This window comes from Oncorhynchus gorbuscha, linkage group LG25 (assembly GCF_021184085.1).
Source record: "Oncorhynchus gorbuscha isolate QuinsamMale2020 ecotype Even-year linkage group LG25, OgorEven_v1.0, whole genome shotgun sequence".
NCBI lineage: Eukaryota > Metazoa > Chordata > Actinopteri > Salmoniformes > Salmonidae > Oncorhynchus > Oncorhynchus gorbuscha.
Window position 1 is genome coordinate 24,214,037 of NC_060197.1, and position 15,085 is coordinate 24,229,121.

The window sequence follows — 15,085 nt, forward strand, 5'->3', positions numbered from 1 at the left end:
GTTCGTACAGACATGTACTGAAGACGTCATAGTACAACTCCTTGTAGGCTATTTTTATCGCACTCGAGTGGTGTTCTGATTATGAAGGGGATCCCTGATGAATTTGCCAACACGAAAGGTGTCCCCGGACGCAAAAATTTTGAGAACCCTATAGTAAACTGTTAGAATAGGAGCATATATAAATATTGGAATTGGAACCTGAGAATGTAATTTTTTTTGAGCATTCCTGGTATGGTTCACTGACTGGTAAGACGTGGAAGAACACTATCATTTGAGGCATTTACAATAAACAAGTGTTTGTTGTTGTTTGAATCCAAGATTGGCCCTTTAAAAAAGTATGTGGTTCATTTAGCAAATGATCAAGTCCCAAATAGCACCCTCTTTCCTACAGTAAATAGTGCACTACTTTTGACCAGAGCCCCAGTGAAAAGTGGTGCACCATAAAGGGAATATGGTGTAATTTGGGATGCAGACAATGTCCTCTGAGGTCTCTGCATGCATCTGAGCTCTCAGCACCAGTAGGCCTATGCAAAACACATGGAAACTCTGGTTCTGGGTGGATGCAAAATAGTAAGTTACACTCAGATGGAAGGAAAAGCATGACATTACAGTAAATGAGCACATTCAAAATGTTTATTCCCATTGAGTATTATAATACATAGGGCGTAATAAGTAATGTGACAAGTATTGATGCAAACTTTTATCAGAGACAGTTTAATTGAAAAATCTAAAACAATACATTTATTAGAATTTGTAGACAACTGGTCAAGATTAAGTGCAATGTCAATCAAAGCATTTAAGCGACTTGTTTGTCTTTAAATACAAGGTTATTTTATCCCTGAATGGGAGAGCAAAGATGCTGCTGTAAGTGGTGGTAGAGGTCCAGTAGGAGGCACTCTTTCCTCTGGTCCAAAAAATGATCCCAATTCCCCAGGGCAGTGATTGGGACATTGCCATGTGTAGGGTGCTGTCTTTTGGATGGACGTTAAATGTGTGTCCTGACTCTCTGTATTCACTAAAGATCCCATGGCACTTGTAAGAGTAGGGGTGTTAACCCCGATGTCCAATCTGGCCCTCATACCATCATGGCCACCTAATTATCCCCAGCTTCCAATTGTCTCATTTCATTCCGACCTTCTCTCCCTTGTAACTATTCCCCAGGTCACTGTTGTAAATGAGAATGTGTTTTCAGTCAACCAGGTAAAATACAAGTCAAATATGTTTTTACAATGGCTGCATTCGTATTGTGTCGTTTGTGCCACATTAAATAACCAAACATGGTTGAATGTTGCGGATTGAAATGCCATAAATAGAGCTGACGTGAACCGTTATTCTACATGTCAGAGAAGCACGTGTGTTCTACATTGCATATTTCTATCTGAAAGTTCCAAAACGTTGTGTCCTGCTGAACACACCTACTGGAATTGAGGAATGGTTAGAGGCAAATCAGAAACCTAACCTTCATGATTGACAGGGGAGATGACCAATGGGGCTGAGTTTTTACCATCATCACTAACACTAGGGCTGAGGAATGGATAGAGCCTTTCAGTGAAGGAGTATCCAGTGAAAGAATAGATATGAGCCTTGGCCTCCACATCGTAAAAGGACACTAACCCTTCCTCATAATCCACAAACACCCCAACCTTCTGGGGTTTCTCCCCCAGGGAGAGGAGAATGGAGGGGGATGCAAGGGCCCGGTACTCTTCCCCTCCTCTGAGCCTAATGGTCCAGTAGCCGTTCTCTGGGGTCGAAGTTATCATCCCCTTCCGGTTGACGGACCCTCTGACCACGCCCAGATCCCAGTAGGTCTTGTCCCCCACCTGTGAAGACCAAAAATAGGATTAGTGCTAGGGCTAGAGTTAGGGTTAAGTTTAGGCTTAGGTTTAGTGTTGGGTAGTGAACTATGTGTAGTTCAACAAGTAATCAAACCAAATTTGCAGTAGCTTGGTGGTAGTTGAACTAAATTTAAATCTAGGTAGTGTTTTCAGTAATGAATAACTTTTTGCCATGTAGCGGTGTAGCTAACTACTGGAACTACACCAGTGGCGGTTGGTGCCGTTTAAGATAAGGGAGGACGGTAATTTTAGTTATGAGCGTGGTCTTATTTCTATTACAGCATATTGGATGACTGTCATTCATATTCCACTTACCCAGCTCAATGTATAGTCTTAGGCTACTACATGATAACCGAAATATCTCTACACCCATCATGAAGTTGCTACAACCTAGCCTATGAATGAAACTTTACCAAGTGGACAGACTGACACATTCAATACCGCCTTGCACACTCTTGCCTTCATCTAGCTGATCTAGGGTGTAATCATTATCATTACTCCAACAGTTGCAAACAAGAGTTTCTATTGGACAAATTCAGGCATGTTTATCCCTGTTTCGTTCTGTTTGCTTCTGCTTAAGAAATGTTTTTCAACAGAATCTGTGGAATAAATACCCCCCTGATCACACGCAAACAGTTCGCTTTCATAGCAGCCACATACAGACAGCATGATCCCTTTAATAATTGTATAATTCCTTTTTGCATCTACACGCTTTCCTCCTCTCACCTTTTCCCCTCGCCTATGGACTTCAATGTTCAATACATCAGTTGTCTGTGACCAAGCAAAAAATACTTTCCAAGGCAAACTTTCATAACAGCTAACGCTACAAACATATTAGCTAACGTCAAGTAAACATAGCTACTAGAACTAATGCGTTAGTAAACCTGATACAATCGTGCAGTGCGGTGTACAGTTAGCAATCAGTTTAGCAGTCATACCGGGGAGCCCCGCTGGAAATAAATTAATAAAAACAAAAGTTTTCCTTGACTTGGAAGAGTTCCACGAGCCTCCTAGGTTTTGTATTGAAGTCAATGTATCCTAGAAGAGGCCGGAAACTAGCTGTCCATTGTGCTACCCTACAGAGTGCTGTTGAGGCTACTATGGACCTTCATTGCTAAACAGTGTATTTTTATAAATGATTTGTTGGTATGTGAACATATTTAGTGTAGTTTTATCTAAAAATGATTACTTTTATTTTTCACTATTTTTATTTTTATGAAATTCACTGAGGAGGATGGTCCTCCCCTTCCTTCTCTGAGGAGCCTCCACTGAACTACACCCTACTTTTTTGTAAAAATAAATGAAAATATGGATGAAGTAGGTGTAACAGTATAGACTTTACGTCCGTCCCCTCGCCCCGATCTGGGGGCGAACCAGGGACACTCTGCACACGTCCGCTAACTAGCTAGCCATTTCACATCGGCTACATAGGAAAGAATGTCAGACATGCCAAATTATCACTTCAAACAGTTTTTTTGTTTTGTAGGCTGACTCCAGTGTGATATGTTCTTGCAATTTGTAGTCTATGACGTTTCAGATTTAGATATGATAGTTTAGATGTAGTGAACTACTTATTCAAAGTAACTTTATTTAACTAAACTATATTTTTCATAATGGTAGCTTTAGGGTAGCTTAACTTCTTCTATTGTGAAGTAATTGGTAGCTTGGTAAACTACATCTTCAGAGTAGCTTCCCCAACACAGGGTTAGCTTGGTAAACTACATCTTCAGAGTAGCTTCCCCAACACAGGGTTTAGGCAAAGAAAAACTGCAGAAACTGATCTAATATCAGTGGAAGTTAGGATTCGCCCAATGTTTGTCTACCTGAACCTCAAAGTAGAACCTCCCAATGGAGAAACCTCTCTTCCCCAAGATACAAAGCACCGGGTCGAAGCGCTGGGGGTTGTCAGGGAGAATCTGCAACATGTCACCGCGCCGTGCCTGCTTGCAGTCAGAGGACAGGACGATGTTGGGGTGTGCGGTGTCTGGGTCCAAAGTCACGTCCACTGTTGAGATACAGAGAGCATGGAAATTCTCGTAAATGCTTTATGAAGTGTTATATTGCCTTTTAGAAGCAGTCATAGCACCTCAGAGTTGCAGGCATGGAGCAGTATGAAAATAGTGAGAATGATGAAGAGGGTGAGAGTCATTATGAAAATAGTAATAGGGAAATTATACCTGCATACTTCTGGATCCTCTTCAATTCTGGGGCACAATAGAAAATGAAATATTCTCAGTTGTTACAGGAATACATTACCAGAACTACATATTACTCTCATCATGAAAGTAACATTCAGTATAATATTATAGTCATGTGCTTGATTAGTATAATTTCCCACTTCATTGATACTGTATCTGTGCATATGCATAGGTTTCCCCGCAAGTCCTAAAAAAAGTAGAATGCGTTTAATTTACCTCTCTCTTTCAGGGTCTCTAACTCATTCTTAAGTGTGTCCTCTAGTTGAGATAGAGCTCTCCTCACATTCCCCACACACATGTCAGAGTCAACACTGATCTCAGACCAGTCCTTGGTGGGTGGAGTGGTGCACAGAGATGGCAAACTCTAAGACAGGACAAAAAAAGAAACACGTCCATCTTTCTGGAGAATGATGTCTTGTCTTGTGATTGTTTAGTCGGCCTATTGCAGGGTTCCCAATCTTGCATCCCGGGGGCCAAATTCTGCCTGTGTAGGATTTATTTGGTCACCCAAGTTTTCGGAGGATTTTATTTGATAAAAATGTTCATTGTTGTACCTAAAAGACTGTAATTCACCAGGAAATCAGCTCCAAGTGATTGCAATGAAGTGAATCTCTCCCCAAATATTCCCACACATAAATAGAGACATTATGTGATCGTATACCAATTTAATCAAAGTCATCAAGGTTTGAAATTATTATGTTTTTGTCAAGTGCTATGTCTGTTTGGGCTTCTTGCAGTCAATTTACAATATACAAATGATTTATAGTTATGTTCCGGTCCCCCGACCACCGTGACTGAATGTAGTTGGGGACCCCTGGTCTATTGATTAGTCAAGTCTTAAAATCAATGTATAAGTTCAATTGTCCATATTGACCAGATAGAGGGACACTAACCTGTAAGAGGTGGAGGTGGTCCTCAGTGATTGATAGCTGCTCCAGCTCAGTGCTTCTCCTCTGTAACTCAGTGATTTCCTGCTCCAGCTCTTTGACGAGCCTTTCAGCTCGCCTCTCTGCTGCTGACTGCTTCTCCTCGATCCCCTCATTGAGCTCGGCCTGGCTTCTCTCGATGGATTTCACCAGAGCGGTGAAGATCTGTGCACCATCTTCCATCTCTTTCTTAGAAGTTATCTAAATGAAATACATTTCGAAAAAAGTTGGCCTGAGACTTGAACCCTGTGCAGTGGTGGAAAAAGTATCCAATTGTCATACTTGGGTAAAAGTAAAGATACCTTAATAGAAATTGATTTAAGTAAAATGGAAAGTCACCCAGTACAATTCTACAAGGCTTTGGTTTGAAATATAATTAAGTATCAAAAGTATCAAAAGTAAATGTAATTGCTAAAATATACTTAATTTACTGAAGTGGGCTAAATCAGGGTCACACAGAGTGTTTCTTAGTAGATTAAACAAATCTATTTTGGAACAAAAGTATACACCTCACACACACGGTTATGGGCTTACACAAAAGAAGACACCTGTACCATGTGAGATATAGAGTTGAAATGTATTCAAGTTTGAGTTTGCATCCAAATATTACACTTTATATACATCACAGAACACTGAAAAATAGCAAAACTGTGTGAAATAGAAACATCGTATTTTCGGGCAGGATCTTTAAAATAATGTTTATTAATTATGAAATTATGAAAACTATTAATAACATTCCACCCATGAGTCCACTAGGTCATCTGACTGCAGGAAAGACTATGTATCAAAAGTAAACTTACACATCATTTTAAATTCCTTTATATGTATCAAACCAAACGGCACCATTTTTATTTGATTTGTTTTTTTATTTATTTTATGGATAACCAGGGGCTATCTCCAACACTCAGACATCATTTACAAATGAAGCGTTGGTGTTTGGTGAGTCCGCCAGATCAGGCAGTAGAGATGACCAGGGATGTTCTCTTGATTGGTATGTGAATTTGACCATGTTTCTGTCCTGCTAAGCATTCAAAATGTAACGAGTGCTTTTGGGTGCCGGGAAAGATGTATTGAGTAAAAACTATCATCTTTCCTTTGGGAATGTAAAAGTAAAAGTTGTAAAAAAATATATAAAAAAATAGTCATGTGTTTTTACTTAAGTATTTTATACCACTGACCCTATGTTACCCCACAAAGACAGACATGTTCAGCTTACAACTACAGGGTTGCACCTTTTAGTTTAAATACATTTGGACAATAATTCAACCCTGCCGTATTGATCGCGCATCCATCTGTGATTGTTTGCAGAACTTACCCTACTGAGTTCCATTGAATGTTTGATCTCCTCCACCTTCTTCTGTCTGACATGGATCATCTGCTGAACTCCTGACTCCATCTTCTTTATCTGAGCCTACAGAAAGAAGGACAGGCAAACCATCTAAGAAGAAGGTGTAGTAGTACTAGTCTGGAAGTAATTGTTGCAATTCTGAGTGAAGATCTGGGTCAAGATGAGCTGGCAGGAGTAGATTTTTCCAAACTGGGGTTATACCCAATATCAGAGTTTGGGCCCTATTGATTCTAGTCCTTTAAAAAAAAAAAATAATAATAATAATTGATCACGAAAAAGTTAATCACTATTGTGTATCAACATTCATCCCCCAATGCCTACAGTACCTTCTTTTCCCCACACTCCTCCTCTATAGCAACTGTGTGGTGAGTCTTGTGGCACGTCTCGGTGCAGAACTGACAGACACACATCTGGTCGGTCTTACAGAACGACTCCAGGAGCTTCTCGTGCTTCTTACACATCCTGTCTTCCAACTTCTCCACAGGGTCAATCAGTTTGTGGACCTTCAGCGTAGCAACTCTCTTGTGAGGCTCCAGGTGAGGCTCGCAGTAAGAGGTCAGACACACCAAGCAGGACTTGAGGGCCTTGATCGTCCCTCCGGTACAGACATCGCAGGCCACCTCACCAGGCTTAGCCACAGTTAGGTTTGAGACGCCAACTTGAATCCTCTTGAATTGATCGGTGATTTCTTTGAATGCAACGTTGATGCTAATTTGGGGCCTAACTGTGAAGGTATTCCCACAGGTTGGGCACTTACAGCCATAACTGATCTTCCAGAGCCCTCTGATACAGCCCATGCAGAAGGTGTGGCCACATGGGGTCGTGACTGGGTCAGTGAACACATCCAGACAGACAGAACACTGGAACTGATTCTCTGATAACAGACTAGTAGGGGAAGCCATCCCTGGAGAGAAAAGAGGAACATATAGTGTACGTCGCAAACTACTTCCTATGTAGTGCACTACTTATGACCAGAGCCCTAGGAAATAGGGAGACATTTAGGACACAGACAGTTTGACATTATACAGTCCATAATGATCACTGAGAGAGGAAGACAGTGTTGAGTGGATGACCAATGACTATACTGAACAAAAATATCAACGCAACATGTAAAGTGTTTGTTCCATGTTTCATGAGCTGAAATTAAAGATACCAGGAATGTTACATACGCACAAAAAGCGTATTTCTCTCCAATTGTATGCACAAATTTGTTTATATCCCTGTTAGTGAGCATTTATCCTTTGCCAAGATAATCCATCCACCTGACAGGTGTGTCATAACAAGAAGCTCATTCAACAGCATGATCATTACACAGATGCACCTTGTGCTGGGATCAATAAAATGCCACTCTAAAATGTGCAGTTTTGTCACACAACACAATGCCAAAGACTGCAGGAATTTCCACCAGAGCTGTTAATTTTTTTTTAAATGTTACTCTTTCTACCTTAAGCAGTCTCCAATGTTGCTTTAGAGAATTTAGCAGTACGTCCAACTGGCCTCACAACTGCTGACCACGTGTAACTACATCACCCCAGGACCTATTTCTGTCTGTAAATAAAGACCTTTTGTGGGGGGATTTATTTTTCTTATTGGCTGTGCCCCTGCCCAGCCTTGTGAAATCCATAGATTAGAGCTTAATTCATTTATGTCCATTGATTTCCTTGTATGAACTGTAAGTGAGGAAAATAATTGAAATTGTTGCATTGTTGCTTTTATATTTTTGTTCAGTATATTTCTCACCATTGAAATAGTATAACGTGACAGTGCCTTTTTAATGTCATACTGTACAGCACCAGTCAAAAGTTTGGACACAGCTACTCATTCAAGGGGTTTTCTTTATTTGTACTATTTTCTACATTGTATAATAACAGTGAAGACATCACAACTGTTAAATAACACATGTGGAATCATGTAGTAACCAAAAAAGTAATAAATAAATCTAAATATAAAATATATTTGAGATTCTTCAAAGTAGTCGCCCTTTGCCTCGATAACAGCTTTGCACACTCTTGGCATTCTCTCAACCAGCTTCATGAGGTAGTCAGTTGTGTTGTGACAAGGTAGGGGTGGTATACAGAAAATAACCCTATTTGGTAAAAGACCAAGACCACATTATGGCAAGAACATCTCAAATAAACAAAGAGAAATGACAGTTCATCATTACTTTAAGACATGAAGGTCAGTCAATCTGGGACATTTTAAGAACTTTGAAAGTTTCTTCAAGTGCAGTCGCAAAAACCATCAAGCGCTATGATGTAACTGGCTCTCATGAGGACCGCCCCAGGAAAGGAAGACCCAGAGTTGCCTCTGCTGCAAAGGATACGTTTATTAGAGTTACCAGCCTCAGAAATTCATCCCAAATAAATGCTTCACAGAGTTCAAGTAATAGACACATCTCAACATCATCTGTTCAGAGGAGACTGTGTGAATCAGGCCTTCATGGTCGAATTTGTACAAAGGAACCACTACTAAGGGACACCAATAAGAAGAGACTTGCTTGGGCCAATCAACATGAGATATAAGAAACATGAGCATTGGACATTAGACCGGTCGGAAATCTGTCCTTTGGTCTGGTCCAAATTTGAGATTTTTTGTTCCAACCACCGTGTCTTTGTGAGATGCAGAGTAGGTGAATGGATGATCTCAGCATGTGTGGTTCTCACTGTGAAGCATGGAGGAGGAGGTGTGATGGTGTGGGGGTGCTTTGCTGGTGAAACTGACAGGGATTTATTTAGAATTTAAGGCACACTTGACCAGCATGGCTACCACAGCATTCTGCATCAATACGCCATCACATCTGGTTTGCGCTTAGTGGGACTATCATTTGTTTTTCAACAGGACAATGACCCAACACACCTCCAGGCTGTGTAAGGGCTATTTGACCAAGAAATAGAGTGATGGAGTGGTGCATCAGATGACCTGGCTTCCACAATCACCCGACCTCAACCCAATTGAGATGGTTTGGGATGAGTTGGACCACAGAATAAAGGAAAAGCAGCCAACATGGGCTCAGCATATGTGGGAACTCCTTCAATACTGTTGGGATAGCATTCCTCATGAATCTGGTTGAGAGAATGCCAAGAGTGTGCAAAGCTGTCATCAAGGCAAAGGGTGACTACTTTGAAGAATCTAAAATCTAAAATATATTTTGATTTGTTTAACACATTTTTGGTTACTACAAATTCCATATGTGTTATTTCATAGTTTTGATGTCTTCACTATTATTCTACAATGTAGAAAATAGTAAAAATAAAGAAAAACCCTTGAATGAGTAGGTGTGTCCAAACTTTTGACTGGTACGGTATGTCTTCTCTGACACATAATGACAGTACAAGCATATAACTACTGTCCCTCCAATAGATCATAAGGTCCCTTGCACTGTAGCTGTCAACATAACAGTATGTGTTACACTGTCAATTTTTCTTGAATGTTAAATATCGATACTTACTCTTCATTGTGTTGGGTACCTACTTCAGCTCTCTGCAGTTAGCAGCAGCCAGCCCTGAAGATCTCTTCTAACGCACACCGGGACAGGTGACTTGTGAGTGTGGCAGGTAGACTTTGTAAGGCTAGCTGTAAATCAGGTAAATGTCATAAGGTATCAATGCAGTTATTCACAGGTCAGTTAACCCCTCCCGCTCATGCGCCTCAGTGGTGCATGTCTGTCTGTCTGTCTGTCTGTCTGTCTGTCTGTCTGTCTGTCTGTCTGTCTGTCTGTCTGTCTGTCTGTCTGTCTGTCTGTCTGTCTGTCTGTCTGTCTGTCTGTCTGTCTGTCTGTCTGTCTGTCTGTCTGTCTGTCTGTCTGTCTGTCTGTCTGTCTGTCTGTCTCTCTCTCTGTTTAAAACCTGCCTTAATGCGATAGCATTCACCACAAAACACAATCGTGGTTATTTGTTTTGCGTAGACGCATTCACTTTACAATGCAATGACTTATTTGTGTGTGTGTGTGTGTGTGTTAGGGGCGTCCCTATTCAGTCCATGTGGCAACGTTTTCCAGCCATGATGACTCACCTAAATGGGCATCTGACCACCTGACATGTGGAATGCTGCATTACCAAATTAAAGCTGAACAAACATAGGCACGCACATGCACACACAAACAACCAAGCAGGGAGGTCAGAGTAACATAACACTGACAAACTGAAGTTCATTACAGTAACACAATTGCAGAACTCTAGGCACTAACGAATCATAAATCAAATGATAAGTACAATAGTCCAAGGTGTGTTCACTAACTAGGCTATGGGTGTGACTATGAGGTCATGTGGAATCAGTGTGACTGTGTCATGACTGGACAGCAGCACCTGAGCTGCCTGCATCTATTAAGTCCCTCCCACTCCAGCTCTTACTGACAAATGGGAACTCAGACAACCCAGGCAATTGGATCTCTTTCAATATCAATACTAGCATATTATTTAGAATGACTGAAGAGAGCTGCTCATCTCAACAGCAACCTCGAGGGGGTAGTATCAATATATCTGTGTCTGTCAGGGCTGGTTCCTCCATACCCTCTTGTTCATTTCCTGATACGAGTATCCCATCCTCAATCCAACCAGGGCCTTCTCTCAATTAGATTTGATCAACTCCTGCAACCTCCCTAATGTGTCCTCCCTCGCCTTCTTTTATTAAAAAAGGTCAAAGGTAATCGAGGAGAAGCGGCGAGGAAAGGGAATGTGGTCGAAAATGCGCTTGTAAGAAACAAGAAGCTCCTTCTCCATTCGTGCATCATGAAGCAAATTATGTTTACAGGGGTGAATCCCAAAATAAATGTGTAAAGTGATAGAAAACAAATGAAGATAGTTGTGCAAGACATTTTATGAATAAAAGAATAGAGTGCCTTCAGAAGGTATTCACACCTCTTGACTTTTTCCACATTTTGTTGTGTTACAACCTGAATTTAAAATGGATGTAATTGAGATGTTGTGTCACTGGCCTACACACAATACCCCATAATGTCAAACTGGAATTATGTGTTTATAAATTTTTACAAATGATTGACAAATGGAAAGCTGAAATGTCTTGAGTCAGTAAGTATTCAACCCTTTTGTTATGGCCTAAATAAGTTCAGGAGTAACAATTTGCTTAACAAGTCACATAAGAAGTTGCATGGAATCACTCTGTGTGAAGTAATAGTGTTTAAAATTATTTTTGAATGACTACCTCATCTCTGTACCCCACACATACAATTATCTGTAAGGTTCCTCACTCGAGCAATGAATTTCAAACACAGATTCAACCACAAAGACCAGGGAGATTTTCATTGCTCTCAAAGAAAGGCACCGATTGGTAGACAGGTAGAAAATGTAAAAGCAGACATTGAATATTCCTTTGAGCATGGTGAAGTTATTAATTACACTTTGGATGGTGTATCAATACACCCAGTCATTACAAAGATACTGAAGTCCTTTCTAACTCAGTTGGCAGAGAGAAAGGAAACGGCTCAGGGATTTCACCATGAGGCCAATGGTGACTCTAAAACAGTTACAGAGTTTAATGGCTGTGATAGGAGAAAACTAAGGATGGATTAACAACATTTTAGTTACTCTACAATACTAACCTAAATGACAGAATGAAAAGAAGGAAGCTTGTACAGAATTCAATTTTTCAAAAACATTACATCCTGTTTGTAATAAGGCACTAAAGTAAAACTGCAAATAATGTGACAAAGAAATGAACTTCATTTCCTGAATACAAAGCATTGTGTTTGGGGCAAATCCAACACAACACATTACTGAGTACCACTCTTCATATTTTCAAGCATGGTGGTGGCTGCATCATGTTATGGGTATGATAAAAAGAAATGGAACAGAGCTAAGCACAGGCAAAATCCTAGAGGAAAACCTGGTTCAGTCTGCTTTCCAACAGACACTGGGAGACAAATTCACCTTTCAGAAGGACAATAACCTAAAACACAAGGCCAAATATACACTGGAGTTGCTTACCAAGAAGACAGTGAATGTTCCTGAGAGGCCGAGTTGCAGTTTTGACTTAAATTGGGCCTGAACATCTGCAAATGGATCAACAACCAACTTGAAAAAGCTTGAAGAATTTTAAGAGAATAAAGGCAAATATGGTACATTCCAGGTGTGTTAATCTCTTAGAGTCTTGCCCAGAAAGACTCACAGTTGTAACCTGAATTGACTTGTATTGATATTTCTGTACTTAATTTTCAATAGATTAGTGATTTTTTTTATAAAAACATATTTTCACTTTGTCGTTATGGAGTATTATGTGTAGATGGGTGATGAAAACAAAACAATTTGATCCGGTTTGAATGCAGGCGATACAACACAGAAAAATGTGGAATAAGACAAGGAGTATGAATACTTTCTGAAGGCACTGTAAGTAGGATATTGAAAAGAATTGCGTGCATGCTTTTTGTCATCTAGCAATGCAACATCAAAGGGGGTGTGGCAGATGTCAAAACTCTTCCGTGGTATGATACACTTGTGCTTCCTCGCTAAAAGGAGGCTATTGAGGAGGGGAGGACCTTCTTCCGTTTGCCTACTAACGAATTGACATGCTTCTGAACCACTTGACCACTTATCGGTTTCCGGGCCTTGGAGGAGAAAGGACGGAGGAGAGAGGACAGAGGATGGACTTTTGCCCAAACGAGAAAAGGCCCAGATCTCTGCCTTTACTCATCTTCCTCTTCCCCCCTCACTTTCTCCCCTTTCTCTTCAGTCTCTTTCGCTCTGGGGTGAAGTTTCTGCTAGTTGCAAGTCTAGGATCAGCTTCCCCTCCCCCATCCCAAACATAACCATTAGTAGGGAAAATGAGGAACTGACCCGAGATCAGTGTCTAGGGGAAACTTCACCCTACACCAGTCTCTCTCATTCATCCCCTTTTCTTCGCAGCCCCTCAGGACCATAATGGTTCTGTGCCTGTGTGACAATTTCATGAAGGTTTGGACCTGGTGCACTTGGACCTCTAACGGGCTCCATCCTGAGTCTCAGCTGGGGGGGGGCAGTGGAAGGTTTAGGGGGAAGTTGCACATAGATGCTGAACCAGGGACAGTTCTGAATTTCCCCCACTAATGTTAAAGGTAAGGAATGAGGGAGGTGAAGCTAATCATAGATCTGTACCTAGGTGTAACATCATCCTGGAGCACAGTAGAAACATGTTTTTCAATCAAATGTATTATATAAAGCTCTTTTTACATCACTTGTCACAAAGTGCTAAAAATTACACTCAACGCCCCATGTTGGCAACCTAATTCCTATGCTATAGGCTTTAGCTCAGAGGGCTAACACAGTCATCTGGTGAACACAGGTCACCCAGGTTCCAACCCAAGTGCCTTTGTAGCCATATTCATCATTGACCACTGGTATTTGACAGGCTAATATAGGGAGTGCCTATTACCATGGTAAGCAATGCAATTCGATTAACATGGTGAGCGAGGCTAGGGAAATGACCAGTCATTAGGAGTCTCTAATGGATGACTTAGAGTCACGGCAGCGGCGGCCATTTTGTTTCACCTGTCGAAGTGGAAAGACACTGTAACTCGTTGTTGGGAGGGTTACTTTGCATCTCAGCCCTCTAAAGGACCTCTGCATGGAGGAGAGACAACCACTGACAGAGACGGCACCAGACACACAACAAGAGGGAGACATCAGTCCACAGACCAGAGAGAGACCAGGCCAGACCCACTCAACAGGTTAATATCCTTTAATTCAAATTTCTGAATATAAACTGAATTATCCAAACTGAGTAATTAATCAGTTTATGTTTTTTGTAAATATGGACCAATAAAATGTTTTAAATGTTTTTATAGATTTATAATAGATTTGACCTTTCTTTGCAGTGAATGTATTGAAGAGATAGTTTTCTGAAATTTTACCCCAATGTCATTCATTTTTATGAGTCTTACTCAGTGTTTGAATTGGACTAAAATAGGTGCCAGTATTTAATTCCTTAGAGTCTAACACTTTGAGGGAGGGGGTAGGGAAACAAGATTATCTGGTCTGATGAAACCAAGATTGAACTCTTTAGCCTGAATGTCAAGTCTGGAGGAAACTTGGCACCATCCCTACAGTGAAGCATGGTGGTTGCAGCATCATGCTGTGGGGATGTTTTTCAGCAGCGGGGACTGGGAAAATAGTCAGGATCGAGGAAAAGATGAATGGAGCAAAGCACAGAGATCCTTGATGAAAACCTGATCCTCAACACACAGCCAAGCCAATGCTGTAATCGCTGCTAAAGGTGCTTCAACAAAGTACTGAGAAAAGGGTCTGATTAGTTATGTAAATGTGATATTTCAGTTTTTTTACATCGGAAAAAAATGATAAAAACTGTTTTTGCTTTGTCATTATGGGGTATTGTTTGTAGATTGATGGGGGGGAAAAAACAATTGAATACATTTTAGAATAAAGTTATAAAGTAAAAAATGGTGGAAAAAGTCAAGGGGTCTGAATAATTTCCATTTGTATATACTTTTTTTCAATTGTATTTTTTACGTATACATTTAACCCCCTTTTTTTGGCTAGGCACAACTACCTTCATACTTTCATTTTTTTTTTTTTACCTGTACCAGTTACATTCAGAGAGTCCCGTGACACTTGTGGGGACCCTAGCGTAAAAATAGAACACCATAATGTTCAATGAGAAGCTCCACTTTCCATAGAGTTTGTAGGTCAAACTATTCGGATGCTACAGACGTTTTCGTGAGAAGATTGATTTTTCAGGATGTCTCATGGTCTGACAAACACTGCTCCTGCAATGCCACCTTTCACTGGCAGATGTGGAAGTGTGACACTGGCAGATGTGGAAGTGTGACAC

The 15,085-nt window shown here is 40.7% G+C and overlaps 1 protein-coding gene across 1 annotated transcript; it reads right to left on the reverse strand.

The window, feature by feature from the left end:
* Positions 1-615: 615 nt before the first annotated feature.
* Positions 616-10,029, reverse strand: LOC124013601 (E3 ubiquitin-protein ligase TRIM39-like). Its single transcript, XM_046327918.1, has 8 exons — positions 9,756-10,029; positions 6,634-7,211; positions 6,275-6,370; positions 4,927-5,160; positions 4,250-4,397; positions 4,013-4,039; positions 3,659-3,840; positions 616-1,820 (listed from the first exon to the last, which is right to left on the reverse strand). Exons 1-8 carry the CDS (start codon positions 9,760-9,762, stop codon positions 1,455-1,457), a joined length of 1,638 nt encoding a protein of 545 aa, XP_046183874.1. The 5' UTR covers positions 9,763-10,029; the 3' UTR covers positions 616-1,454.
* Positions 10,030-15,085: the final 5,056 nt, after the last annotated feature.

Excerpts from the sequence above, each read along its gene's own strand:
- LOC124013601 (XM_046327918.1), bottom strand. Across the intron at positions 6,371-6,633 it reads AGGAGTGTGGGGAAAAGAAG|GCTCAGATAAAGAAGATGGA; the intron begins GTACTGTAGGCA and ends TTCTTTCTGTAG. Across the intron at positions 3,841-4,012 it reads GAGGATCCAGAAGTATGCAG|TGGACGTGACTTTGGACCCA; the intron begins GTATAATTTCCC and ends GTATCTCAACAG.